Source organism: Amblyomma mixtum, chromosome 3 (assembly GCF_055824585.1).
Source record: "Amblyomma mixtum isolate Tamu chromosome 3, ASM5582458v1, whole genome shotgun sequence".
In the NCBI taxonomy this organism is placed as follows: Eukaryota; Metazoa; Arthropoda; class Arachnida; order Ixodida; family Ixodidae; genus Amblyomma; species Amblyomma mixtum.
In genome coordinates, this window is record NC_143014.1 from 415212894 (window position 1) to 415240875 (window position 27982).

At 44.5% G+C, this 27982-nt stretch overlaps 2 protein-coding genes and 1 long non-coding RNA gene across 7 annotated transcripts in view; 2 read left to right on the forward strand and 1 right to left on the reverse strand.

The window, feature by feature from the left end:
* The window catches only part of LOC149357729 (uncharacterized), a 31701-nt gene extending 13821 nt beyond the window's left edge, over positions 1 to 17880 (forward strand). Inside the window, exons 4-9 of the mRNA XM_089584880.1 lie at positions 151 to 213; positions 7752 to 7812; positions 9362 to 9424; positions 14585 to 14650; positions 15697 to 15964; positions 17741 to 17880. Of these exons, the coding sequence (XP_089441006.1) occupies positions 151 to 213; positions 7752 to 7812; positions 9362 to 9424; positions 14585 to 14650; positions 15697 to 15918 (475 nt within the window). The 3' untranslated portion in view covers positions 15919 to 15964; positions 17741 to 17880. The remainder of the gene's footprint in view (positions 1 to 150; positions 214 to 7751; positions 7813 to 9361; positions 9425 to 14584; positions 14651 to 15696; positions 15965 to 17740) is intronic.
* Positions 12640 to 27982, forward strand: part of LOC149357730 (uncharacterized) — a 326496-nt gene continuing 311153 nt past the window's right edge. The window contains exon 1 of the mRNA XM_089584876.1: positions 12640 to 12717. The gene's annotated coding sequence lies outside the window, so the exon portion shown is untranslated. The remainder of the gene's footprint in view (positions 12718 to 27982) is intronic.
* Positions 26495 to 27982, reverse strand: part of LOC149357731 (uncharacterized) — a 41095-nt gene continuing 39607 nt past the window's right edge. For 4 of the 5 annotated variants that reach the window (XR_016291884.1, XR_016291880.1, XR_016291881.1 and 1 more), the window contains one exon: positions 26495 to 27971. This is a non-coding gene — a long non-coding RNA (uncharacterized LOC149357731). The remainder of the gene's footprint in view (positions 27972 to 27982) is intronic. The other variant, XR_016291883.1, reaches the window with a different exon arrangement.

Sequence of the window (27982 nt, forward strand, 5' to 3'; positions counted from 1 at the left end):
ACCCTGTGGTCAACTACTTGGATTTGTATTAACGGTGTTCACATAATAGCTTTAGTTTCATTCTGACATGACTGAAATCTTGCAGACAATGTTTATTTGATGCTGTGCTCACTGACTCTGCCCTGTTTATGTTTTTGTTTACATGTTTAGGCGCTCTTACCATGCCGAGATCGACAACCGGCACTGTGCCCTTGGAGAGAGCAGGAGGATTGGGTAAGGCATTTTTTCTTAATTTTGATGCATGGCAGACAGCAAAAACAAATTAAGTTTAGCTTCATCGTCATCATCATCATCCTGACTACGCCCACTACAGGGCAAAGACCTCTCCCGTGTCTCTCCAATTTAGTAGGGCTTCTTCTTTTTCCAGCCGGCCATGTTTACTGTGGCCATGCCTTTCCTAAGGTGCCCGTTACACCTGAATGTCCAGTGCAACCTCAGCATCCGCCTGGCATTCCCAGGGGGACCGGTAGCAGGGTTTTTAGACCTGGCACAGCCCGTGTCGGGTACACTTGCAATCCTCCACGTAGTAGGACGCATCGAACTGCAGGCTTTCCATGCATGCTTTGCATGCTCCCTGGGACTTGTGTGCCACTTGTGCAGTTGAAACCTGTGCCATCGATATGAAATGAAACGTGAACTGATTAAAACGAGAACACAAAAACATCAGCTGCTGCAGAAGAAACATAGGCGGGATCCATTAAAACTTTCATGGATCCGTCTTTGAGCCGCAGAATTGAAAACCAAGAGCTAATATTTAGCCTCGCCTAGTTAAATAATCACTGCCTTGTTGTTTGTTGGAAATAGCTGTGTTACAATGGGAGTCAAACTGTTTTCACTCTCATGTCTGCTCGTTCGGTGTAAGTCAGTTACTGTAGGAGCTCAAATTCTGATTCATATTCTCCTCATCTCTGCCACTTTCACCCACTCAGCTTCCAATCTCGTCCCTTTCATCGCAAGAATTTTTCTTTTCCACTTGTGGAACCATAGACGGAAAAGAAGAATTGTTTCATTAGTTTCGAAGGAAGGGTGGGGAGGCAGAGCTTTTCATTAGTGCACTGACAAAGGTGCTCCGGCATTCTGTATGCACATGTAGCCTCGACACGACGCTGCGCGCCACCTCATTCAGTGCAGTCTTGTTGCTGGCCGTGCAGACAAAAGCGTGAGCGATGACGTGCACGCACAGTGATGGGTGCCCTGTAGCAAACAGCCAGTTGAGTTGCAAGCTGAGCCTTGGTTTTTTTAAATAACATTGCTCGGATACTATCTGGAGAGATGTAGAGACGCATGATGATGATGATCATCATTGTTGACAACCAAGTTTTGTCTGCTACGGGTCAGGGACCTTTGTTATCAATCTCTAATTAGCTGCACTCAGGGCCTGCTATAGCCACCCGCTCCTTGTAAATTGCCTGATCCCACTGTCGCTGGGCGCTAGAATGCCTTACGCTGCGACGCCTGTATTCTTTCACTTCAGTGAACCCTGCTAGCCTGAATGATCTTTTGCCATTTCTTATTGCATACCCCTAAGGGAGGTAAAGGAGGACTCTGCGGAAGAGTCAGGCTTCTTTCCTTTGGCACTCTGAGCTGTTTTTGTTTGGCCAATAACAAAATAAAAAACTAATTAAAAGAGGCGCTATTCCAGACGTTGATGAGTCATTCCACTTGATTTGCTGCACATTGTCTGCGCAAAACTCTAGCACACTCAGCAGCATAACTAAGTCGATTGCAGGTTTCTGCTCCTTCAAGAGAATTCGTACCGGGCTCTCCTTGACTTACTGTGGCATAAAACTACTTTCAATCCACTCTTCGTACTTTCCTCTGCATTCCATCTCCACTGTTGCGTTAATCGAGCTTTAACTCAGCGCAGTGTGAGGACACACCCGGACAAGAACCAGTACATTGAGGCCGTCATCTCCAAGCTCCTGGATTACAGCCAGTACACTGTTGGTGAGTGTGTGAAAATATGTCAGAGGGTCTGTGGCCAGACGAAAAAAAGAAAAAGAAAACAGTCATGCAGGACAACGGAGGCTGTTCACTTTTGGCACGCTTTTTAATGTCCTGGTTTAATTTGTTGCTAAGTTTTTGTTGTACCTACTAGGCCTGTGGCAGGTTCTTCTGGAGTGCGAGAGTGAATGGCTTTTAGCTCAGAAGTGCTGCCCAGATGAAAGTAAAAAAAAAAAAAAACCTGTCGGAGCTACACGGCTTATTAGCCACAGCCTAACGCCGGCAAAGAATCTAACCAATGACCATCTCTCAACTCGTATTCGCTGGTGCGAGGGACAGAGAAGGGTGCGGGCATGAAAAAGTTCCGGGAAAGGCTCGCCAACTTTCGTGTGGGATTGTGGGTTTTCTGCTGCGTGCTGAAGTGGATTATTTGGCTCATATTTTTATGGCAACACAATGCAGAGATTAAGTGAGTTGTGCTCTCCACTGTAGGTGTTTTAGAACCCCTTTGAATTTTTTATTTACAGTGTTATTAGTATCAGATCGTGCAAAAATTTTTTGTATATTCCTGGTGCCTTCTGTGAAATGTTTTTAGGTTGTCTTTTGGCAGTCTCTTTAAAGTCATTTCCAAATACTTACCTGGTTTACATTACCTCTAAAGCTCAATGTTCAAAAAACTAGTTCTGCCTACTCATATTCTAGTAACTTTTTTGCAGTTTGTTGTAATATTTTGGAAGCTGTGATTTCCGAGCGATAGAATGTTGTTGCAACTCCAGCATGGCCCTTGTCCGTTTCGCGACTATTCTCAATAGCGTCGCCGCCGCCATTTGCCCACCTGCTGGAGCTTGATGCTAACGGCCTTCATCGCGACGGATGACGCTGCATGTAGTGTTCGTGCTCCCAATGCATCAAAGTGTCCAAGGGGCTTGTGCCCAAATTGAACAAATTTATGCGTGACAGGGGCACAGGTAGAAGATGGGATTGCGCACAGTTGCCAGACGCAGAGGTTTTGTGAGCATGGAAAGCACAGCTTCTTTTGAATCTCCTGGCTAACTGACTATGTGGATGTCATGGCTGTGGCTCAAGTTCACCTTTTCTATCCAACTTGTCACCGTCCGTACGCCTATTTATTGGTTTAGCAACAGTGTTTTACTGTTCCCATGTATCACACCGTCGTACCTGTTAAAATCGTAACTTAACCAACTGGATCCAATACATAACTTAGGGTTGCGTCCTTCCACTGGTGCATACAGAACATCGCCTATACACAGTCTTTATGTAGAAACTAACGAATAATCACTTGCAGACAGGAGAGCCGTGCTTACATGTTCCTACATTCCAAAAATCCGTTCACTACAGAAGCATATTTGTTACCCCATCACTACAATGTGCCCATCTAGAACGCTCTTTAACAACAAACTGCAAGCTTCCCGGCCACTGCTCTTGCGATTTGAAGAGATGCCAAAACCTCAGCGTACTTAACACATTGCCAAGCATTGCCCGAAGGCGAGATCCATTACCACAATGGGACAATTTCCCTACTATCTGTGATTTCACTCTTACACAGTTCCGTAAAACAGAAACTCCACAACAACATATAATATACAAGTATTTCTTAAACTTGAGGAAAAGTACAATTCTTTTACAGCCTTTTGCACCGTTGGTTCAAAACGGATGCCTACGTTGGAAGCACAGTGGTGCAAGGGACAGATAGTGTGCGTCTATCTTCGCTGCCGAATGTTACACCATCAGTGTAGCTGTACAAATAAATAGTAATTGAGAACTTCCCAAACAGCATTATTTACACACTCACTAAGTGTACTTACAGCCCTTCAATCTAAAAATGCAATCACTCCAATACTTGGTGACGTCATACACAACAGCCACAGCTGAAGGAAAAAACATAAAACTCTGCAGGGTACAGAGTCATATAGGAATTAAAGGCAACGAGAGAGCAGACTTGTATGCTGCTGAAGCCCATTGCAAACAAATAATCACAGTAAACATACCCTTTAATGATCACATGCACTTAGTACACAGTAAGTTAAGGAAAAAATGGCAGTTAGCTTGGAACAATGAAGTAAAAACTACACTTGTTAATGCCAGTTTTAGATGAATGGAAATCTTGCACACACTAGGAACGTTTCAAGGATGTTGATCTCTGCTGGCTTCGTAAAGGATATACACACCTTACTCATAACTTTCTATTCACAAAACAAGAAAAACCTCTTTGTGAAAAGTGCTGAGAAGAATTCACGTAAATCACATTTTACTTTTCTGCACAAAACTTGCAAAACTAGGGAAAATTTATTTTACTGAGTTTTATAATAAACACATTCCTTTACGCCCAATGTTACTCTTGGGTGAAGATGCAGCTGTCGAAATATCTTGTGTGTTCAGCTTTTTGAGAGAGATAGGTTTTCTCAAAAAACTCTAAATTTCACCCACTGCTTTGCGTAGCTCATTATACACCTCAGCCACCTTCTCATTCCTGGGGAGGAGGCTGAGATTTTGTTTTACTGGTCGGGAGGCTCGACATCCTTGTCCAGCCAAGGATCGCTGTTGAGGTTACCTGACCTTCTTTAAAGCTTTTACCTTTAGCCATTCCTAAATTTCTTTTGCTGTATTATTACTAGGTAGTTTAAACTTTTTAAGCCCTCTACACCACTGATCACTTTCCAAATTTTTCTTAAAAGCCGCAAAAAACTTTTCCTATACCATGAGTTTGGTGCATGATGGCCCGAGTTTCCTATGCACCATTAAACCAACACAATCAACCACCTAGGCTGCATCTCCAGGGATTTGTCGCTCACAGTGCCAACAGGGACGATGCCAGATTTTCTGCAGAATAGGGGCCTTAACGCTGCCGCATTGAAAAGACCACATGCACTTGTGTGTTGTCGCTGCAGTGCAGTGCAGCGAAAAAATTTGACTGCTTATTTCACTACTGTGGACTAACTCGTTAGCTCGGGTGTTGCAGTGAGCAGTCATTCAGAGCCAAATGTCTAAACTGCAGGGCTTCGCTGGGCTAGCTAGACTGTTTTGCGGCATTCTTTTTCCAGTCACTCATGGAAATGCATAGGTGCCGGAACAAGGCAACAGAGGCTGAGGCGCGATACTTCCTCCATTAGCTTCTGCTCGCCTGCCGATACCTGGGACAGCGGATCGTCTACTGGGACCTCAAGTTGGGAACCTGCTTGACGCCCGCATCAGCTTTGAGGGCATGGAGACTGTTGGAGCATTATTATTAGATATTTTTGAACAGTTGTTCTGGGTTGTCAAAGACACTATCGCACGAAATTTCGGGAGCATACTTAACCATTCGACAAATGTTTCGCACAATATTCTTTCACATTTTCAGCACGTTCACAAAAGAAAGTGCTACTTTAGCCGAAGAAACGCTAATGAGTACACAAGGCCCTATTAAAGCTTACATGTGATCCTGAAACACAAGAAGCTTAACTAAACTGGATATCTTCTGAAGACTGTAAAAATCTCATAGATAGCTAAACTGTAGCGACTACGAAATGACAAAAAGTTTAGTACAGACTTTGTAGGATAATGAACGGCGATAGAGTGCGTTGCTCACATAGCTGGGATTCTAAAGCCAAAGGAAGCTGAGCGCAAAACAAGTTTGTTGCGTACCTGTGCAATCACACCAGTTAAAGGTGCAGTGAAGAGGAATCTGAACTCGTCTTTTTACCGCGGGAACTCAATCTGCATGTTTCGAGCGTTCTTCCCTAATTAAATCGAATTTACATCCGCCTCCCTCCTGTTTTTTTTAATTATCTCCCGTACGGTGGGTGGAGTCGACCAACGCGTGGAATGCCTTTCACCCAGTCCCGTGGCGGTTTGCCGCTCTGCCATCGGCGGAGTAATGCGCAGTAATCTGTAGTAGCAAATAGTCCACGCGTATTTTTATTTCTGTGGACTTATTCTGCGGCTATATTATCTGCGAATCAAACTATTTATTCACGGAAACCTAAAAAACAAAATAAAGGGAAAGCAAAGCCTCCACGGAGCCGGCTGAAAAGCACTCCACGCGTTGGTCGACTCCGCCCACCGTAGGGGAGAATTAAAAAAGTAAAGGCGGGAGCCGGATGTTAATTTGATTTAATTAGGGAAATCGGCCACACAGGGCAATAAGTCGAAGTTTCTAAGAATGCTCAAAACATGTAGATCGAGCTCCCGCGGCTAAAAGACGAGTTCAGATTCTTCTTCACTGCATCTTTAATGGAAGGCAAAGTTAAATGTGCAAATGTGTTAATTACGCCCGCCGCGTGGCTTAGTGGTTACGCGCTCGGCTGCTGGCCTGAAAGATGTGGGTTCAATCCTGGCCGCGGCGGCTGAATTTGGATGGAGACGAAATTCTAGAGGCCTGTGTGCTGTGCGATGTCAGTGCACGTTAAAGAACCCCAAGTGGTCTAAATTTCCGGAGCCCTTCACTGCAGCGTCCCTCATAGCCTGAGTTGCTTTGGGATATTAAACCCCAATAAACCAAACCGATCCCCATATTTCCATCTAGAGTGCATTCATCACGTGGGTTCCTGGTCGTCTTCCTGTCAATGACATAGGAAGTTCGCATGGTGAGGTCGCAAGCTCATTTCCAGAGATGCACCAGAAATGCTCATTTAATTTATTTCATTATGAAACTGCACAGAAAACACCAGCAAACAACTGTTGGGTGAATAGCAAAAGCATGCGTTGCACATCAGGTATGCATGCATAAGTGCAGCAGCTTCCAAAACAGGATTGAACAATGGTGTAATCAGTTGGAATGATAGAAAACATACATCAGTGAGAGACTGATATAATTTGATTACAAAGCATTGGCGCCATGTAGGCACCTCAACTTATTTAACTGTCCTTTGAAAGATGGAACCTTTTTATGGAGAACACTATGTTGATAGCAGACTTCTGTTGGTAATGTTTTCCCTATTTTGAATCATGATGCTGAAACAGGGATTGGCCATATGTGTTTCTGTTAACTGGTAAATTAACATTTTTTTTGTGTCATATTTAATGTTATGGGTAGGAATCTCAAGCACTCTTAACCTATGGCTGATTATTACATATTGCCTTATCGTTTGAAATGGAGACAATCAGTTAAGAGGATTACATGAAGAGAAGTATTTTCATCCAGAAAAATAAATCACTGCTCGAATGCAATAGACCTGAAAAGGGCATTATTCACACCGCTAATTTTTCCAGTCTAACAGTTGGGCCCAAATAGGTTTTAAATGTGCAATGCCATGGTTAGCAATGGTATGCGATATGAGAATGAAAGAGAGAGAAGCAAATGATTTTTAATACAGGAAGATGAAAACGCCTTCAGCTTTGAGACCATAGCCTGCTAGTGGCAGCTTAGGGGCTTAAGTTATCAGCGTGTGTGGCTTTGAGTCAAAATTGCTGTATAGTGTAATGCGAAAACATTTATGGTGCACTTAATTTTGGGTAGGTGTCTTCGGAGCTCAAAATATGTCAGTAAAAGTTTTTTTTTGGCTGCATAAATGCCCTGATACAGCATCCTTTAATGAATATTCGGGGTAAGCACCACTTTTGTGCATAATGCGATAGATAACCTTTTGACAGATATCGTAATGGATTACAGCTGGATGTGGCCCTCAATTTTCACTTCATTATTTAATGACAGAACTTTAGTGTGGGGTGAACTAATAGTTGCAATTTCAAGTGCGTATACAGTATGTGTGTTGCATGGGTGAAAATCATTTGAATGAATTTATATTTGAGAACTTCCATCTTTCCATATTCCATATTTACGTTTCCATCTCCATATTTCCATCTAGAGTGCAGTCGTCATGTGGGTACGTGGCCGTCGTCCGGTCGACGACACTGGAAGAGTGCCAGGTGAGGCCGCAAGCTCATTTCCAGAGAAGCACCAGCAATGCTCATTGAATTTATTTCATCACGAAACTGCACAGGAAACACCAGCAAACAACTGTTGGGTCTGTAGTGAAAGCATGCGCTGGCACATAAAGTATGCATGCATAAGTGCAGCAGCTTCCAAAACAGGATTGAACAATGGTGTAATCAGTTGGAATGATAGAAAACATACATCAATGCAGGACTGATATAATTTGATTACAAAGCATTGGTGCCATGTAGGCACCTGAACTTAATTACCTGACTTTTGAAAGATGGAACCTTTTTATGGAGGATACCATGTTGAAAGCAGACTTCTATTGGCAAGGTTTTTCCTATTTTGAACCGTGATACTGTAACAGAGATTGGCCATATGTGTTTCTGTTAACTGGTAAATTCACATCTTGCAATGCCGATTCCATGCTCTAGAACCAATTCCATGTTCCCCCCTATGACAGCTTCCATGTTCTTGGCATCCATGGCACCTACAGTGACCATGACGCTTGACCGGCGTGGGATGTTCCCTTGTTCATCCAGGACACTCGGAGCAACATGCTTCTTCATGCTTGTCATTGAAGGGATAGCTTCGTTCGTCGAAAGCGTGATGAGCTTGGAACGCAGGTTGATGATCGCCTGATGCTCATTAAGGAAATCTATGCCCAGTATCACGTTGCGAGAACATGCTGTACTACTGCATACAGGAAAGGTGTGCCCCTTGACGGCCACTCGCGCTTCGCATCACCCTGTTGGCATAATAAGATGGCCTCCTGCGGTGCGTCGGGTCGCGGCTCTGTCGGGTATGGGGATGGTGGATAGTTTGCGTCGTCAGGGCTTTTCTGGTTGATGTGGTCATTCTGAAGCCCGATCGCATCTTCGTAGTTCTCGTGTTTGTATGCACCGTACGGCTGGTTATTCAAAAGATTCCACTGCAGCTTCTCGCGTGTGTTGATCATTCTTAAAGAAATTTATTGGCCCCCTCTGGTCAGCCAAAGGGTGCAGTGTCTGTGTGTGCACTACCAGGCTTTTTGAAGCACGGTGCAGTATTTATGCCTGACGTTGCCTCATTCTTGATTTCAGCTAAGGTGATGTTATTTTGATGCATCACTAATTGAAACATGCAATGTTTAGTCACTATTTTTCTGAACCAAACTCGAAACCTGCCTCAGTGCAAGCAGTGGTGCGTGTACTAACTACTGATCAACGATGTTGCTGGAGGACAACAGGTGTACAAGCTTGCAAAACGTGATATGTAATAATCATCTACTCCTGTAGAGCTTAACATACAATCTGCACTCGGAATATGGTAGGAAGCATATCGAGTACGGAGTAGCAATTGGCCTTCAAAGGAGGCCCTCCAACCAGAGATGTTAGCTTAATGTTTTTAACCCTGTGGTCAACTACTTGGTTTTGTATTAACGGTGTTCACAGAATAGCTTTAGTTTCGTCTTGACATGACTGAAATCTTGCAGACAATGTTTATTTGATGCTGTGCTCACTGACTCTGCCCTGTTTATGTTTTTGTCCACATGTTTAGGTGCTCTTAAAATGCCGAGATCGACAACCGGCACTGTGCCCTTGGAGAGAGCAGGAGGATTGGGTAAGGCATTTTTTCTTAATTTTGATGCATGGCAGACAGCGAAAACAAATTGAGTTTAGCTTCATCGTCATCATCATCATCCTGACTACGCCCACTGCAGGGCAAAGGCCTCTCCCGTGTCTCTCCAATTTAGTAGGGTTTCTTCTTTTTCCAGGCGGCCATGTTTACTGTGGTCATGCCTCTCCTAAGGTGCCCGTTACACCTGAATGTCCAGTGCAACCTCAGCATCCGCCTGGCATTCCCAGGGGGACCGGTAGCAGGGTTTTTAGACCTGGCACAGCCCGTGTCGGGTACACTTGCAATCCTCCACGTAGCAGGACGTATCGAACTGGAGGCTTTCCATGCATGCTTTGCATGCTCCCTGGGACTTGTGTGCCACTTGTGCAGTTGAAACCTGTGCCATCGATATGAAATGAAACGTGAACTGATTAACTAAAACGAGAACACAAAAACATCAGCTGCTGCAGAAGAAACATGGGCAGGATCCATTAAAACTTTCATGGATCCGTCTTTGAGCCGCAGAATTGAAAACCAAGAGCTAATATTTAGCCTCGCCTAGTTAAATAATCACTGCGTTTTTGTTTGTTGGAAATAGCTGTGTTACAATGGGAGTCAAACTGTTTTCACTGTCATGTCTGCTCGTTCGGTGTAAGTCAGTTATTGTAGGAGCTCAAATTCTGATTCATATTCTCCTCATCTCTGTCACTTTCACCCACTCAGCTTCCAATCTCGTCCCTTTCATCTCAAGAATTTTTCTTCTCCACTTGTGGAACCATAGACAGAAGAGAAGAATTGTTTCATTAGTTTCGAAGGAAGGGTGGGGAGGCAGAGCTTTTCATTAGTGCACTGATCAAGGTGCTCCGGCATTCTGCATGCACATGTAGCCTCGACACGACGCTGCGCGCCACCTCATTCAGTGCAGTCTTGTTGCTGGCCGTGCAGACAAAAGCGTGAGCGATGACGTGTACGCACAGTGATGGGTGCCCTGTAGCAAACAACCAGTTGAGTTGCAAGCTGAGCCTTGGTTTTTTTAAATAACATTGCTCGGATACTATCTGGAGAGATGTAGAGACGCATGATGATGATCATCATCATTGACAACCAAGTTTTGTCTGCTACGAGGCAGGGACCTTTGTTATCAATCTCTAATTAGCTGCACTCAGGGCCTGCTATAGCCACCCGCTCCTTGTAAATTGCCTGATCCCACTGTCGCTAGGCGCTAGGATGCCTTACGCTGCCACGCCTGTGAACCCTGCTAGCCTGAATGATCTTTTGCCATTTCTTATTGCATACCCCTAAGGGAGGTAAAGGAGGACTCTGCGGAAGAGTCAGGCTTCTTTCCTTTGGCACTCTGAGTTGTTTTTGTTTGGCCAATAACAAAATAAAAAACTAATTAAAATAGGCGCTATTCCAGACGTTGATGAAAGTCATTCCACTTGATTTGCTGCACATTGTCTGCGCAAAACTCTAGCACACTCAGCAGCATCACTAAGTCGATTGCAGGTTTCTGCACCTTCAAGAGAATTGGTACCGGGCTCTCGTTGACTTGTTGTGGCATAAAACTACTTTTTTGTATTTTTGTATATTTAAAATTTTTTATATTTTAGCAACCTTCTGTGAAATGCTTTTAGGTTGGCTTCTGGCAGTCACTTTGGAGTCATTGCCGAATACTTACCTGGATTACATTAACTTTAAAGCTCAATGTTCGAAAAACTAGCTAGTTCTGCCTACTCGTATTCTTGTAACTTTTTTGCAGTATGTTGTAATATTTTGGAAGCTGTGATTTCCGAGCAGCTGAATGTTAGTGCGAGTTCAGGACAGCCCTGGTCCATTTCTAAACTATTCTCAATAGCGTCGCCGCCGCCATTTGCCCATCTGCTCGAGCGTGAGGCAACCAGCCTTCATCGCGACAGCTGACGCTGCATGTACTGTTCGTGCTCCCAATGCATCAAAGTGCCCAACGGGCCTGCGCCCAAATTGAACAAATTTATGCGTGACAGGGGCACAGGTAGAAGACTAGACTGCGCAAGGTTGCGAGACGCAGAGTCTTTGTCAGCATGGAAAGCACAGCTTCTTCTGAAGTTCCTGGATAACTGACAATGTGCAAGTCGTGGCTGTGGCTCAAGTTCACCTTTACCACTGAACTTGTCACCGTCCGTACGCCTATTCAGTGGTTTAGCAACATTGTTTTACTGTTCTCATGTGTTTAGATAAGGTCGCCTGAGTCGTAGGTTCCACTTACAGAAAAAGAGGGATTCTGTTCAATCTAGTAAGAATTTTCATGAATTCGTAGGGAAAGGCTCAAGAAGGCTTCTCTGCTCCACAGCTTTACTTGCGAAAAATTACGACAAATAGTGCTCACCTAAATTTGATCTTTGTAAGATTTCCCAACAAATAAAATATGACCTCTCTTATGCTAATTTTCTTGCCGGCATTTTCAGTGCTGGTGTTTAAGTTGCTTTGGCACTGTGAGCTGTTTTTTTTGGCCAATAACAAAAAAAAACTAATTAAAAGAGGCACTATTCCAGATGTTGGCAAAAGTCATTCCTCTTTATTCGCTGTGCATAGTCTGCACAAGATACTATCACACTCAGCAGCATTACTAAGCCACTTACAGATTTCTGCTCCTTGAAGAGAATTTGTACTGGGCTGTCCTTTACTTGGTGTGGCATAAAACGACATTCAATCCACAATTTGTACCTCCCTCTGCATTCCATCTCCACTGTTGCTGCATTAATCGACCTTTAACTAAGCGCAGTGCCAGGACCGGGAAGAGTAACCTGCCGGCACCTGGGTAGAGCAGAAGACGTGCTTCTGACACAGGGAGCTCCTAGTGGGGACGTAGACTTTAGACATCGGTCAGAGAATGAAGATCAGAAATGCACCTTACATCATCCTGATATATGTGCTAGTGAAAGCATTCATTACGTGCTAGTGAAAGTGTCAAATGATGGTGTTGGCAATGAGAGGTTATTAATTTTATAAAATTCTAACGTCTCACATTCCAGAACTTGAAGCTCATTTTAATAATAGGCCTCACATACACTGGATTACCCAGTCTACAAGCATAAAAAGTCACAGGCCTAAATTCACACCATATTTTGGCATCATTATGAGAGACTCGATGTGTGTGTGTTGCAGGGTAGATCTCCAGCCATGGGATATATGTGCTGCTTCAAGAGGATTCTTTGTCGTGTGTGCTGATTTTTGCAGGTCTCGTGTGGAATACCTGCGTCGCGTATAGAGGAAGGTCAGGCACATGCGTACATGGAGGATGCACAAGGCCTGTCAGAGTGAGTCGATCAAGTTGTTTTGGACGCATAGAAAGAAAGGAGTTACCGCGCTGGGTGTCGAGCTGGAATTTCTGAGTGCAAGGTTCGTTTTCAGGACTTCCAGTTTTAGTCCAGCTTCGGATGCAGAGCAATATTCCTTCGCAGTTCGTATGCCAGATCAGTGCAGAGATTTTAGAACAAAGCAAACAAAAACTAACTACTATAAGAATTTTTCTACTTTAGTATTTCATTGCCTTTCTTTGTTTTGTTTTTTTGTCGTATCGGAATAGGAAATAATTCCTTATATTCTGTTCTCAAAATGCCTGCTTGGCTTGATTTCAGAGAGCACGGGAAAAAGTTCCTCCTGATAGACAAAGTTTAGCATCCCTCTCCATTTTTACGTACTCAAAAATTACATGGGAAATTTTTTTTGTTGGTTCCTGCTGTGTTTCATGTAATTTGTGAGGTCGAAAACACTTGGGTTAGTATAACAAGGGCACGAAGCAATCGGCTGCTTTAATTAAAGATGTGCATTAGACGGTGGAAGAATACCATGGCAAAACACTCGCAGGACGGTGTCATTTTGTTTCTTCATGCAGTGTTTATGTCGTTGCACATGGGCGGGTGTTTGTCATGTAGTGTATTCTGAGTTTTCCTCTGGCATCTATTTCTATGCAATCGTAAAATGTGAATAACTGACATCTGATACACAGGAAACTGTGTGTCAACTGTGACTGCACAGAAAACACCAGCAAACAACTGTTGGGTCAATAGCGAAAGCATGTGCTGGCACATAAGGTATGCATGCATAAGTGCAGTAGGTTCCAAAACAGGATTGAACAATGGTGTAATCAGTTGGAGATATAGAAACCGTACGTCAATGCAGGAATGATATAATTTGATTACAAAGCATTGGCTCCATGTAGGCACCTCAACTTTTTTAACTGACCTTTGAAAGATGGAACCTTTTTATGGAGAACACCATGCTGAAAGCAGACTTATATTGGCAATGTTTTCCTTATTTGTTACCATGATACTGAAACAATTATTGGCCATACGTGTTTCTAGTAACCGGTAAATTAACATTTTTTTAGCGTCATTTTTAATGTTCTCGGTAGGAATCACAAGCACGCCTAACCATGATGAGTGATTATTACATATTATTGCCTTATCATTTGAAATGGAGACAATCAGTTAAGAGGATTACGTGAAGAGAAGTATTTTCACCCTGAAGAATAAATCACTGCTTGAATGCAATAGACGTGAAAAGGGCATTATTCACAGCGCTAATTTTTCCAGTCGAAGAGTTGGGTTCAAATAGGTTTGAAATGTGCAAAGCCATGGTTTGCAATGGTATGCGATATGAGATTGAAAAAGAGAGAAGCGAATGATTTTTAATACAGGAAGATAAAAACGCCTTCAGCTGTTAGACCGTAGCCTGCTAGTACCAGCTTAGGGGCTTAAGTTATCAGCATGTGGCCTGGAGTCAAAACTGCCGTCTATTGTAACGCGAAAACATTTAATGGTGTACTTAATTTTGGGTAGGTGTGTTCGGAGCTCAAAATATGTGAGTAAATTTTTGTTTTGGGTGCATAAATGCCCTGATACAGCATTCTTTAATGAATATTCTAGGTAAGCACCACTTTTGTGCTTAATATGATAATATTTTGACAGATATCATAATGGATTGCAGCTGGATGTGTTCTCCATTTTCACTACATTCTTTAATGACAGAACTTTGATGTGGGGTGGACTAATATTTTGAATTTCAAGTGCGTATACAATGTGTCTGTTGCATGGTTGAAAATCATTTGGATGAATTTATATTTGAGAACTTCCATTTTTTCGTATTCCATATTCATATTTCCTTCTCCATATTTCCATCTAGAGTGCTTTCGTCGCGTGGGTGCTTGGACTGGACATCTTCGTGTCGTTGACACAGGAAGTTCTCCAGGTGAGGTCTCAAGTTCATTTCCAGAGAAGCACGAGAAATGCTCATTCATTTTATTTCATTATGAAACTTCACAGGAAACACCAGCAAACAACTGTTGGGTCAATAGCAAAAGCATGCGTTTGCACATAAGGTATGCATGCATAAGTGCAGCAGCTTCTAAAACCAGATTGAACAATGGTGTAATCAGTTGGAATGATAGAAAACATAGATCAATGCAGGAATGATGTAATTTGATTACAAAGCATTGGCTCCATGTAGGCACCTTAACTTATTTAACAGTCCTTTGACCTTTTTATGAAGAACATCATGTTGAAAGCAGACCTCTATCTGCAAGGTTTCCCTTATTTCGAACCGTGATACTGAAACAGTCATTGGCCATACATGTTTCCGTTAAGTATTAAATGAACTTTTTTTGTGTCATTTTTAATGTTATGGGTAGGAATCACAAGCATTCCTAACCTGTGGGGACGCACTCGTTCTTCCCCTGTGGTTCGCTTTCCTGCAATGCACTCCAACTGTATTTAGCTCCCCCAAAACGCACTCTTCTCAGTTTGGTTACTTTAACTAACAGGGGGTTACTTTAACTAATTGCCACCTATGTATCCAATATCCTTTCAGTGGCAACTGCTTTTAATCACCTCAGCACTTGAAAATTGCACTTTATAAATTGCTATGACATTTGTATTTTCATTGTTGCCAAATGAGACTACCATCTCATGCAGAAGTGTTCCCACATCAGTAAGTTCTATTTTCAAATGTTCTACCGCACTTCTTGGCACCACACCTGGCTAAACAGTAATTTGAGTAAAGAGCTATCGGTTGCCGCAGGGAAAATATGGCCGATAAAATTCAGTAGACTGACCCTTTAATGCTGTCGCGTTGAAAAGACAACATGCACTTGTGTGAAAAAATTCGACTGCTTATTTCACTACTATGGACTTACTCGTGAGCTCGGGTGTTGCAGTGAGCAGTCATTCAGACCCAAATGTCTAAACTGCAGGGCTTCGCTGGGCTAGTTAGACTGTTTTGCGGTATTCTTTTTTCAGTCGCTTTTGGAAATGCATAGGCGCCGGAACAAGGCAACAGAGGCTGAGGCGAGATACTTCCTCCGCCAGCTTCTGCTTGCCTGCCGATATCTGGTACAGCGTGTCATCCACAGAGACCTCAAGTTCGGAACCTTCTTGACGTCCGCATCAACTTTGAGGGCGAGCGAAAGAAGACCCTCTGCGGAACGCCAAACTACATCGCCCCGGAGGTCCTGTCGATAAAGGAGCACTACTTCGAGGTTGACGTCTGGTCAGTTGGATGCATCCTGTAAGCTTTCTGCATAACCAGGCCTCCCCACTACTTCGTAATACTGCACAGTACTTTCAGAGAAAAATTTCGAACTAGATTCATTTCCATAGATAATTTTTAATTGTCCGTTTGCGCAAGTTTGATTGCATTGTAGAAGCCTCAGCGTGTGTCTTACGTACTTTCACACTGTGTCAGGCATGGAGAGAGTTGGAGCATTATCATTAGATATTTTTGAACAGTTCTTCTGGGTTGTCAAAGGCACTATCACAAGAAAATTCGGGAGCATACTTAACCATTCGGCAAAAGTTTCTCACAATATTCTTTCACATTTTCAGCACGTTCACAAAAGAAACAGCACTACTTTAGCCGAAGAAATGCTAATGAGGACACAAGGCTTTATTAAAGCTTACATGTGATCCTGAAACAAGGAGCTTTACTAAACTGGATATCTTGCGAAGAATGTAAACATCTCACAAATAGGTAAACTGTAGTGTCTACGAAATGAAAAAAATTTAGTACGGACTTCGTAGGATAATGAACGGTGATAGAGTGTGTTGCTCACATAGCTCGGATTTTAAAGCCAAAGCAAGCTGAATGCAAAGCTAGTTTGTTGTGTACTTGCGCACTCACACCAGTGAAGGGAAGGCGAAGTTAATGAGTGCAAATGTGTTAATTACGCTTGTCGCGGTGGCTTAGTGGTTACAGCGCTCGGCTGCTAGACCGAAAGAGGCGAGTTCGATCCCAGCCGCTGCGGCTGAATTTCGATGGAACCGAAATTCTAGAGGACTGTGTACTGTGCAATGTCAGTGCATGTTAAAGAACCCCCAGGTGGTCGAAATTTCCAGAGCCCTTCACTACGGCGTCCCTCATAGCCTGAGTTGCTTTGGGACGTTAAACCCCTATAACCCAAACCAAATGTGTTAATTAAATGAAAACCTGCATTAGAAACACTGCACTAATCTCCACATCTCAGCACAAGATATACCTCTGCAACTCAATGCGAAAGTAGACCAGTGGAGCCTAGCGGCCAAATAACGACTGTATGTGTTCGCAGCGGAGCTAAGACAACTATGGCCTCTCACGGGCCGCACGGCCAGCCTAAGCTTTGAGTCACGTGGCACAGCCCCAAGGAAGATCAGGATGGCGTGGAGCAGATACGGATGACTCAGACTGCATGCTGACAGCTCTTCGCGCGTTTTCCGCGCAATTGCCGACGGGAACAGAACTAACAATATCAGGCCCTTCCGCCTAAAAAGTGTCAGCTCCTTGCGCATGCGAGTGACAGAGCTCCGTTCAGGCTGCGACTGGAGAAAACATTCAATTCGCACTCGGATGAGTGGCAGTCTTAGGCATTATTTTTTGCTAGCGGCCTCGTGCCGAAGTATCTCACTAGGAGTGGTGTAATGGAGATGCAAAGCCGGAACGGGAAGACTGGACGGTAGGGTGATTGAAAGCGGTCTCTAAAGAGATTTACTTCGCAGGGGATGAGCAGAGCAACTGCCTCATTCTGCTAACAGATATTCTACTGGGTGTCTTTGCACAGTAAAAAAAACAACAATGGCCACGCACCTAGGGTCGCTCGCGAGACACAATCTTCATATTTCTAACGTCATAAGTTCTTTTATTTTATACACTGCATTTTGCACGTATAATGCTTGCGTTGAGTGTTTATATTTACTTGTTTTCCTGGCTATCACAGATGTGCTTGCCCCCAAAGAATGACGTGCAGTGTACATGGGCATTGCAAATGAAAGGGAGGGCCGTCACTGGTCACTGCAGTACTTTCCTCTGCAGGTACACATTGCTTGTGGGACACCCTCTTTTCGCGGGTTCCACTGTGGAGGAAACATATTCCCCCATCAAGGGAAAGAGATACAGCGCACCCCCCGAGGATGAGATCCAAAGCACATGCCCTCATCCGGAGCATCCTTCAAACAGAGCCAAAAAGTTACCTAGCATCGAGGCCTCCCTGGAGGATGGTTCTATTGCATCCAGTACGTATTTCAATGTGCATGCTCATTGCAGGGATAGTTTACGCTAGATTGAGTCACTGCTTCCGTAAAAGTAGAAGTACTAAATATTAGGGTGCTTTAGTGCTTAACAGAGGGTAGGTACATTCTGGAGCCGTTTCCAAGATTAACTCAAGCAACAATTATTTCTTGAAGGGTTATAGAGAACTTTCACTGCCAGAGGAAAAAAGCAATGTCAGTGCAGGAGGTGTATGCGGAGCAGCATAGAAATATATTAAAACTCTTGGATTAAATATTTGACTCATCGTATGAGAAACAATATAGAGCAAACTATAACGCATGAGAAGAAAAAGTCAGTGTTGAATAAATACAAACACGGGATCACTCCTGTAGCCTATTCCAGGCTACGGGCGTGAGCATCTTGGAGCTTCGATGATCATGTTGCAGTCTGGCCTCGACGCACCCATTCCCACTATAGCACCTGAGTGGAAATTGGAAGGAGACTTAGTGCTCTACCTTCATGAAATGTATTAATTTATGGCTTCATTTCCTTGAAAGATATTCTAATATGAAGCTGTATGGATTCAAGTGAAAAGAATACATACAGCAGCTCATAATCTCGCTTGTACTACGTGCTATCACGTACGAGCCAGGCTGACACATGTAGAGAAAAAAAAATTCCAAAAACTCAGCAACCTGAGTCTAGCAAAAATGAGAGTGGATCACCCATCACAATTGAATGGCTCGATATGGCCATTACTATTCAAACAGTGAAAGTAGAAAAACTGAACATGCGCATAACCGGGAAAACAGGGCAGTGCAAAAACGAGCAGCGTCTAGATGGTGGCAATAGCTATGCAATATCTGCACACATGCAATTTCGGCGGGAGACACTCTTTGTTTTATTGTTAGCGAAGGCAGAGTCATAGTCCTGCACCAAAACCTGAATTTTGACGATCGCAGTAGGAATACTGAGCTGTTCGTTGCATTGTTCTTATTCTTACAGGGCTCCTGCCTTCCCAACTTCCAACATCCTGCCTGGTGATACTGCCATTGTTGATGCTTTTTATACTACCAGGAGCACTGACGGCTGTCGCTGTTTTTCTTGTTCTTCTGTGTTTTGCTTTGCTCCTTTGATTTTACTTTTGCATTGTATCGCAACGTCTGTCCTGCATAGGCCAGTATGCTGGCTTGCTGTGTTAATAAATAAATAAATCCATTTAGTTCAGATCTTCCGAAGATCGTTTCATATCCTTCGCAGTCGATGACAAGGCAGCCGTGGGGTAACTGACAGAGAAGGCTCTCACATGCAGATTTAGCTTTTTGTTATCCCTACTTGAGGAATATCTGGCTCATTCTTGTAGTGACATGAGCTCCCATCGCTACCGTGTTAAAACACAAAGAAGCAGCTAGATAGTTTATGGAACCCTATGCACTCGGGGATCTATGTCGACACTATAATGCGAGGGTACACGTTCCGGAGGACAACAAAGGCTGCGGGAGCTTTCGAGACACTAGACACGTGTCAGGAGGTCATAAACTTGCGGAAGCTGAAACGCAGAGTTTACGCACCCCCCACTCAAACTCAAGCCGATAGCAAGCCACTAGATTTAGGTGCATACAAACCTATACATACCCAAACACAGCGCTATGCAGCAAGATACAACCCTCACAATGCAATAACAGATGTGCCCTGGGCGGAGCCACAGCTTACCTGTACCACTCAAACTGGGGCCTTTCGTTAGCACCTATCATTCTCAGCCATTTTTTAGAGCAGTGGTAGGTCCTCTGAACGAGCTCAGACCTGCTAGAACAACTTCATCTGGTTGCCGCGAGTAGCTCGAGCACCGTTGATTTGCGACGAGTTGGTTATGCAGTCCAGAGGGTTTTCTCTTTGAAAGACAAACTACTGCCTGAGGGTGCGACAGAGGAAAGAAACTCCTAATGCAGTGGGACGCTGCTGTGGTCGATTAGGGGGACTGACCGGAGGCCATGGAAGTAACGAGCGCTCTCGTGTGAACCAATGCCACAACACTGAGTCCTCGGGTCCGAGCATGGGGAGTCTACACTGCCTTGGCTGGGAACCATCGGATCAGTGAGGGCTTCTGGTGGGTACCAGTGCCGCAACGCTAACTCTGACGGCCCACGGCAAACTAGAGAAAGAGAGGGGTAGGGCCTATGCTTCCTTGTAGCTCGGGGACTACTGGCGGGGGTCTATAGGCAAGATACTTCGATCTGAACTGTGGCGCCAGGTTCGTTTTTATCACGACTGGCTACACGTCGTGTTCCGCAATGAGTTTCCAGAGTGGCTTGGAGAGAAGAACTACTCTTTCTTCAAGCCGCCCAGCTGACAGATGCCAATTGGAGGGAGGTTCTAAAAGGTCTGCTTGGTGATGCTGACAAGAAAAAGGGTAACAGGACGAGCAGTGTGGTGGTGTTAGAGAAGGCAAATGACCCCGACAGTTTGTTAGATGTGCTTGAGAGAGGACCAAAGCATGGCATTCAACCGGTTGAGCGTGGCCATGAACTGCTCGCCACGAACAGGAACATTGCTGCGAAAGTAAAAAAAGAAAACGAAGAACTATGTTTGTTTGAAGGAGTGGACGGCCTCAGAAAATCTATGACTGCTGTAACTAGTCAACTGGAATGTGATGTCAGTAGTGTTACCTTTTTTTTTTTAATATTAATGAGCTGTGTCTCCTTCAGTCCGACAAAGATGGCAGGTTTCTGGTTATGAAAAGAGGCCTCTACAATGAAAAAGCATTGCAAGTGGTAGACAAGAATTTTATTGCCAATAAAAAGGCAGCCGTGAGAGTTAAAACTAAGTTCCTTAACTTTGTAGGGACTGGCATCTCCCGAAGCTGGCTTGTGATATAGCCAAAAGCAAACAGAACTGTCTTTCTTTATTTGTTACTGCTAAAACCCACAAACCTGACATACTGTTCCGGGCTATAGTGAGCAAAAATGGTTTCTGGCAGCATAATGTTAGCTGGTTCTTGCCAAGCAAGCGTAAGTTTCTTAAATCCAGAAATTAGATTGCTTTTTTTGTAAACAGAGGATTTGTTTTATTCTGTTCCGCATGCTGAGCTGCTGGCATCTGTTCTTTCGTGTGTGAAGGTACAGGGGAAATTGCGTACCGGGATGCTGCCGGTATGTCTGGAAAATTTTTTGAATTTATTGGAGCAATATCTTAATGTCACTTTTATCATTTTTAATGCGCAACACTACTTACGGAGAAAAGGTACATGTATAGGTTCCTGTGTGACCTGTACTTTATGTGAAATTTTTTTAGCTGCTTTGGACAAGGAACTTGCACAATTGTTTGTAGGAGGACCTGTTTTTAAAATTTTTAGATATGTTGGCGCTTTTTTTATCCTTTTATCCACTGGTTTTGATAATTGTTTTGAAGCTAATGTGTCCAAAATTTTAAGTGTTTTTAACTTCAAAGGGTGTGGCCTAGTTTTTAGACATGAGCTCACAAGGGAGAGGAAACTACAAATGTAGACCTAAGCTTAGCGTTCCGGGAGGACCATTTACGTTGGCGTTATTTTCCTCGTACTAGCAAGGAACTGCTGCCCTTCAATGCGGCGTATCCAAAATTGTGAAGCGCGCCATCACATCTTTATGCATTGAGTCCTCGTTTTCAAAGTCCTGTCCGAACCAAATGCACGATTGCTTAAGAAATCAGATCAGTGCTGACTGCTGTCGCTGAAACCCTCCTCCAGAAAAAACACTACACCAGTCCAAAGAATCCTCAAAAAAAGGGGCCCTGCAGTAAAACCTGAAGTTATGCCTTATGTGCACAAGATGTCGCACAATTTGAAGAACGTGGCTAACAGGCACAACGTGCCACTCGTTTTTTCAGCCCCAAACAAGTTGAACAAACTTATACCCCGGATTTGTGGAGCGTCCTGGGTGCAGTATAAAACATCAGCGTACCTTCATACGCTGTATGAAAGAAGTGGTGTACAAGATACCCCTGACCTGTGGAATGTCCTGTATAGGGAAAACGAGGAGGTGCATGAACAAACACCTTGGGCCATTGCGGCATAGCGGAAAATGAACGTGCTGAGGCTTGGCTGGCACATGATGATGGTGCTTTCATTGAAATAGCCTTTTCCAGATCTGACATTGGAGCCTTGCTGCCGCATTTAATCCAAGCCACAATGCAGTTGCACTGGAACGATTCGAGCCATCAACGCGACCGCGTCTCTATGCTTGACGCCGGCTCACGATTTCATCTGTCATCTAGGGTAATGCGACATCATGGGACTTTATTCCATCCGTTACGGCTTGGCGTTGCCTACACCAAACACTACCTTCACAAGATCGAACTCGAAACAAACTCAAATGGCGTACAGCGCCACACTCCAGAGACTATCGGACACCTTCTTTGCGAGTGCCCGAACTATACTGATGAGAGGAGAACATTGGAAGCGACCGTGAGACAACTGGACTCTCGCCCTCTCTATGAAGAAATTCTTTTAGGCGCCAGGGCCAAACGCTCTGATAGGTGGTGCTCAAGTTTTTGTGTGAAACAAGCCTGGATACCCCTCTGTCTCCGCCTGTGCACTACCTACACGGTTTACAGTTTTCATATGTGTTTTCATGGAGCCGGCCTGCTCCAGTAAGTGCCAATGACATGTCGGTGTGTGTGTTCCAGACACGAGTTTCACATACGTCTACTCACCGCGATGCGAGTGCCAGCCAATGTGTGTGCGTGTGTGTGGACATCACCCATGAAACTGATTGCATTATGCCTTCATCAACCTTAATTCGCACTTTCCCTTTCCTCCCCTTCCCTTTCCCCTGTGTGGCGTAGCAGGCCAGGGCCATGTTACCACTGGCCGGCCTCTCCACCTTTTCCTCTCATTAAAATTCCTTTCTCTCTCTCTATGTATAGGTTCAATCACATAGTAGGAACACGGCTCTGCGTGGCCACGTAGCTGCGGAGTGCCATTGCATCTAACCCGTTCATGAATCAATGCAGAGTGGCGCACGAGAAGACGGACCTCGACGTGGTGCTTCCTGTCATCTGGCCCGTTGCACGGGTTTACTACCGACTTGGTCGCAATAGTGCTCCGCGTCTGTGCAGCCATGCGGAGCCGTGTTCCCTCTAAATGTGATTGACCCTGTACATAATTGCGTTTTTCTGCGACTGAAAAGGCTATGTACATAATCGCGTATTTCTCGGACTGCGAGCGCTAGGCGCGACTGCGTGTATGTATTTGGCTGCTGTCGTCTGCTGGAGCGCAACCGGCGTGTCGTCTGCTACGGAAATAACGTGTGTAGTAGAGCGAGCCAGTGAACAGTGGCCTGGCTGGGTTTGCGCTGAAAAATAAACGCTATGTCCTAAGTACCTAGATTCCGTTACAACTTCCAGCGCCGCGGTGGCTCAGTGGTTACGGCGCGTAGCTGCTGACTCGAAACACGCGGGATCGATCATGGCTGCGCCGGCCGAATATCGATGGAGGCGAAATTCTACAGGCCCGTGTACTGTGCGATGTCAGTGCACGCTAAGGAACCTCAGATGGTTGAAATTTTCGGAGCCCTTCACTACGGTCTCCCTCATAGCCTGAGTTGCTTTGGGATGTTAAACCCTAATAAACCAAACCAAAGCCTCCCTACTTATCGTCAACGTAATACATCGTAAACAGGTACGACGCTGAATTTCGAAGTAGTAAAATTTATGAATAAAACAAAACAGTCATCACTAATATAACAGCAGAAAAACTGCAAAATGCGTAAATTTTAAGCCCCTTGAAAATATACTTTTTTTTACTCCTGTGCAGGCAATTTTATTTTCAAACTCAACCAAAACTAGCAAAGCAACACAGGTGACAAATAGGCATTTTTCTTTTCACTGTCAGAAAAACAAAAAAAAAATGTGATACTGGCAGCTAATATGAGCACTGTAGGGAATATGATGGCAACTCTGCTAGTGTTTAGAAGTGACTGGGCCAGATCTGCAACCAGAGAATAAAGGTATGGAAACCCTGCACACATCACAGTCATTACACACCTTCAGCATACTGCGCACCATTACCGGGAGCCCGCCCACTGGTAATTAGCACGCGCTGATTGGTCCCGACGCGCCAGGCGTCGATGCAGCGGCCGGGTACCTGGCACCCATAAGGTGACGTGCACATGTGCATTGACGGCGCCTGAGCTCCAAGTACTCCAGTAATAGTAGTGTGCACGCTATGCTAAAGGTGTCTATCAAGACTTTTTTTGGAACAAAACAAGTTGCTGCACCTAAGAGGTGTGAGGTGTGGTTTACATCCATAGCCAAAAGTTTATCGAAGGCAGTATTGGTGAAATAATTTAATTTAATCAGTGTTCTTCATGCATCCCGAAACAAATATATGCAATCGAACTGTAATTAATTCATTAGCTAGTGACACAGTCATTGACCAAGATTCCTCCTGTACAAAGACAAATTTTTTCCGACAGAGCCACCATTATAAACGTTTGAGTGGCGTACAAGCATATTATTATTGCCTAGTTTGTAAAGAGGAGTAGCCAACAGTCAGCTTTGCAAAAACTAAAAAATGGCAGCATGTTGTCTGGGATTTTCCTCAAAATCACTGAACAGCATACCCAACTTCCATGAACTAACGTGCAAATGGCTGAGTCAATGAAAGTGGTATTCAACACAGTGCCACTAGGTGGACAGGTGTGCAGTACCTTCCACTGCATGCATACAAAGTTGAAAGCCCAGGTGAAAAAAAAGATCCCATTTCATATTCCATTATAGAGCTGGAAATCATCCAGCTGGAAACAGTTCAGTTCCAGCTGCAAAATGCAGTTTACAGCTTGATTGTTTAAACAAACTGCATCCAGCTGGATGTTTTATAATTTCAGTTACCTACAGCTGAATTAATGTCTAAATGAATGAATTTGCAAGTCTTTTTTCGGGGTACCCATTTCAGCTGAAAAAGTTGGGAATGTGTACCCTTGTGGTTACTATGCCCAGGCCTTGCATTTTCATTTCAGAGATAATGACTTTGAAACAACTGCCTGACTTTTCCTTCAGGAAAAAATGATAGCGGCATAACTATATTAAGCAGTGAAGCAGTAGTCAAAAACAAGCACACACAGGCAACCAAACGCCAATAAGGCAAAGCTACCTTCATTCTGTGGGCACACGTGAAAAAGCATGCTGCATACCTCATATAGCACAAACAGTGCCACACAAGGTGGGCTGCACTCTGAAGAAAAGATGTGGTAAATGACTGCAGACACATCGACCATGTCCTTTGTACACTGAGCTTCTTTCACACGTTAAAAAAATCTGCCTCTCCCGTAACCGAGAGTAGAGTAAGCATGAAATGTTTACGGGCATAATGCGAAGCGCGCGCGGACAGGACGAGACGCAGGCCTGACAAGAATGTATATGCAGCGCGTTCGAAACTGTCCGAAGTGCGTAGAGGCGAAAGCGTTTTCAGCACCACTTTGCGTATGTGACACTGGTGATGTTACCACTGGATTACGTCACACATAAGTCATGACGAAGTAATGACAAATTACTGATTAGTGTGTAATGACTGATTAATGACTAAATACTAATAAACTGCTAATTAATGACGCTTAAGCTTCGCCTTTAGGAGTGGAACGCGACAGCATGTTGTAGCGCTGCCAGGCAGTCCGCGGAACGCCACCACCCGTTCGGCGTGATGCCTCGTCCTTTGAACGCGACGCTTTTTGAGGAAAGGAAATTACGCAGTAATTCTCTGCCATCTCGGTGGACACCCGAGCCGCACCTTACAGGAAGGTAGGAACGCCACCACCCATTCGGCGCGATGCCTTGCCCTTTGAACGCAACGTTTTTTTGAGGACAGGAAATGGAGCAGTAATTCTCTGTCATCGCGGTGGACACCCGAACCGCACCGTAAAGCATTTCATGCTTAAATATTGTGGCATGTATGTGCTTTTTGCACGCGTTATTAGAAATCGTAAATTATAATTCCGTGCATTATCAAACGACAGCTCGACTGATATCTTGATAAACATTGAGAAGCCACTGGCAGCAGTTAATTTTTGTGACTCGTTTGGAGACCAACCGGCGCTTGCATGCCGGTCGCGTAGGAGGGCTTAGAGAGTCTCGTTAAATCTCGTTAAGTCTCGTACGGTGCCCGGATGTTCTCGTTTCAGAGCCCGGATGAGTGGATCTCGGTCTTGGCGTGACGTCACCACACTGCCGACAACGGGAGCTAAAAGCATTTCATGCTTAAAAACTGCTTGCTCTCCACAAGCACCAAAGCGAACAGAGAAGCACAGGGAAGCACATGTGCAATCAGCACTCCAGTGGTAGAAGTAAAACATTTTGGGGCCATCCTGTCTTACGCTGCACTGAGGCAGGAAATAAAATGTGTATTGTGTACAAGCAGAACATGTAGGTTGGAAGAACTTTTGGGCCTGTTGGTGCATGGCTATTGCTAAGAACGAGTTGTGCATGCATGAAAGACGAACACAGGAAATACGTTGAAGACGAAAAGAGTGCAAACCGCGCTCTTTCGTCTTCATCATGTATGTGCAACTCGTTCTTAACAAGCAGAACACATTTGGAAGCACCACGTCAAGGAAATGCATTTTATTTTATTTATACTGCATCCTGCAGCGCCAAAGCATTACAGCAGGGCAGTGGGCTTCACAATGCAACAGATAACACCAGGCTATACAATACTAACAAATAAAAACAATACAAATGCAAATAGGTCTTATGGGCAGAAAGAAAAGAAAAGATGAACAGCGGAATTACATCTAGATCAGTAACGAAACAAAAGTACTGCTGCTGGAACATGCCACATGCACTGGAAGCACATTCCATTCAGTGATTACCATTTAGTTAATTTTCACAGCTCATCATAGGACGAAAGCACTAGGGACAGACATTTCCTGTCTCAAGAAAAACTGCAGAACCAGAAAAAAATGAACTCCTTTGTCATGCACACTTCTAATAAATTTAAAGCCAAAAATAACGTTAAACAGCAGCAAAATTATTAACACTTAACAGCTTCCTTGTAGTATACTATGAAGCATGAAGCAAGGAAAATATACATAAATTGCTTCTGGCATGGCTACACATTCCCACATGCAGCTCGTCACACACTTCGTCTCTGCCAAGTATAAACTGAATGGTGCTGTGTCCTCCTTTTTGTTGTAGACGTTGGTACTCCTGCCAAAATCACCATTCGCTGGTGGTGTCACAATTCTGCACTTGAATGTGGATGCATGTGTTGTGTTGTACAATGCAAGCTGTGCTTATTTTTGAAGGGAACCCTTGACAATGCCATACAGCACTCGACACCTTTACAGACACCTCACGTAATTGTTGAGGAGCCTGCTGTGGCCACCCAGCCTGCTTACAAGTCGACCTGAGAGGTGAGCGAAGATGAATCTGGCAGCCGGGTTCCCCAGCACATGAGGCCCCATGGTGAGAGTAGTGCACCACTTCTGCACAAGATGCACACCATCATCTGTAAGTTAATCAAGGCTGCGCACTGAAATCTTCGAACAAGCTAGACATTGGGCTTCTGTGCCAAAGCCAAAGCTAACGAGCCAAGGGCTCGTTAGCTATGACACCTTTATATGTTGCTGCCCATCAACACCAAAACTGCGAGGAGTGTACACAGAGGCAGGCGGTGCTCATACGGAACACGACGGCGTTCAAGTCAATGGCCCAAAGCCTGCGCGGCCACAAATGTCCAGTGCTACTCACGATTTGAGGACACGGCAGAGTTGCTAGTCCGGGCGCTGGTCTGCCCAGTGACACTGGTCAGTGGTCGCCCAAGCGAGGCGGTGGTCACGAAGGCGGCGAACTGATGTCAACGCGTCACTGAAGGATGGCCCAGGAGAGATGGCGGCCCGAAGCCGTCACATCACTGCAGCACAGCCTACTCGCACACACGGGTCTCCAGAGGCAACCCAGCCACAACCGCGGCGTTCGAACACACTCACGCGCACTCCACACTCCTCGCCGTCGTCATCTTCACCGCGCCGGCCACTGCAGCAGCGCCACCACCACAGCTTCCAAATATGTGAAATCGTTGAAGCTGCAAGTTCA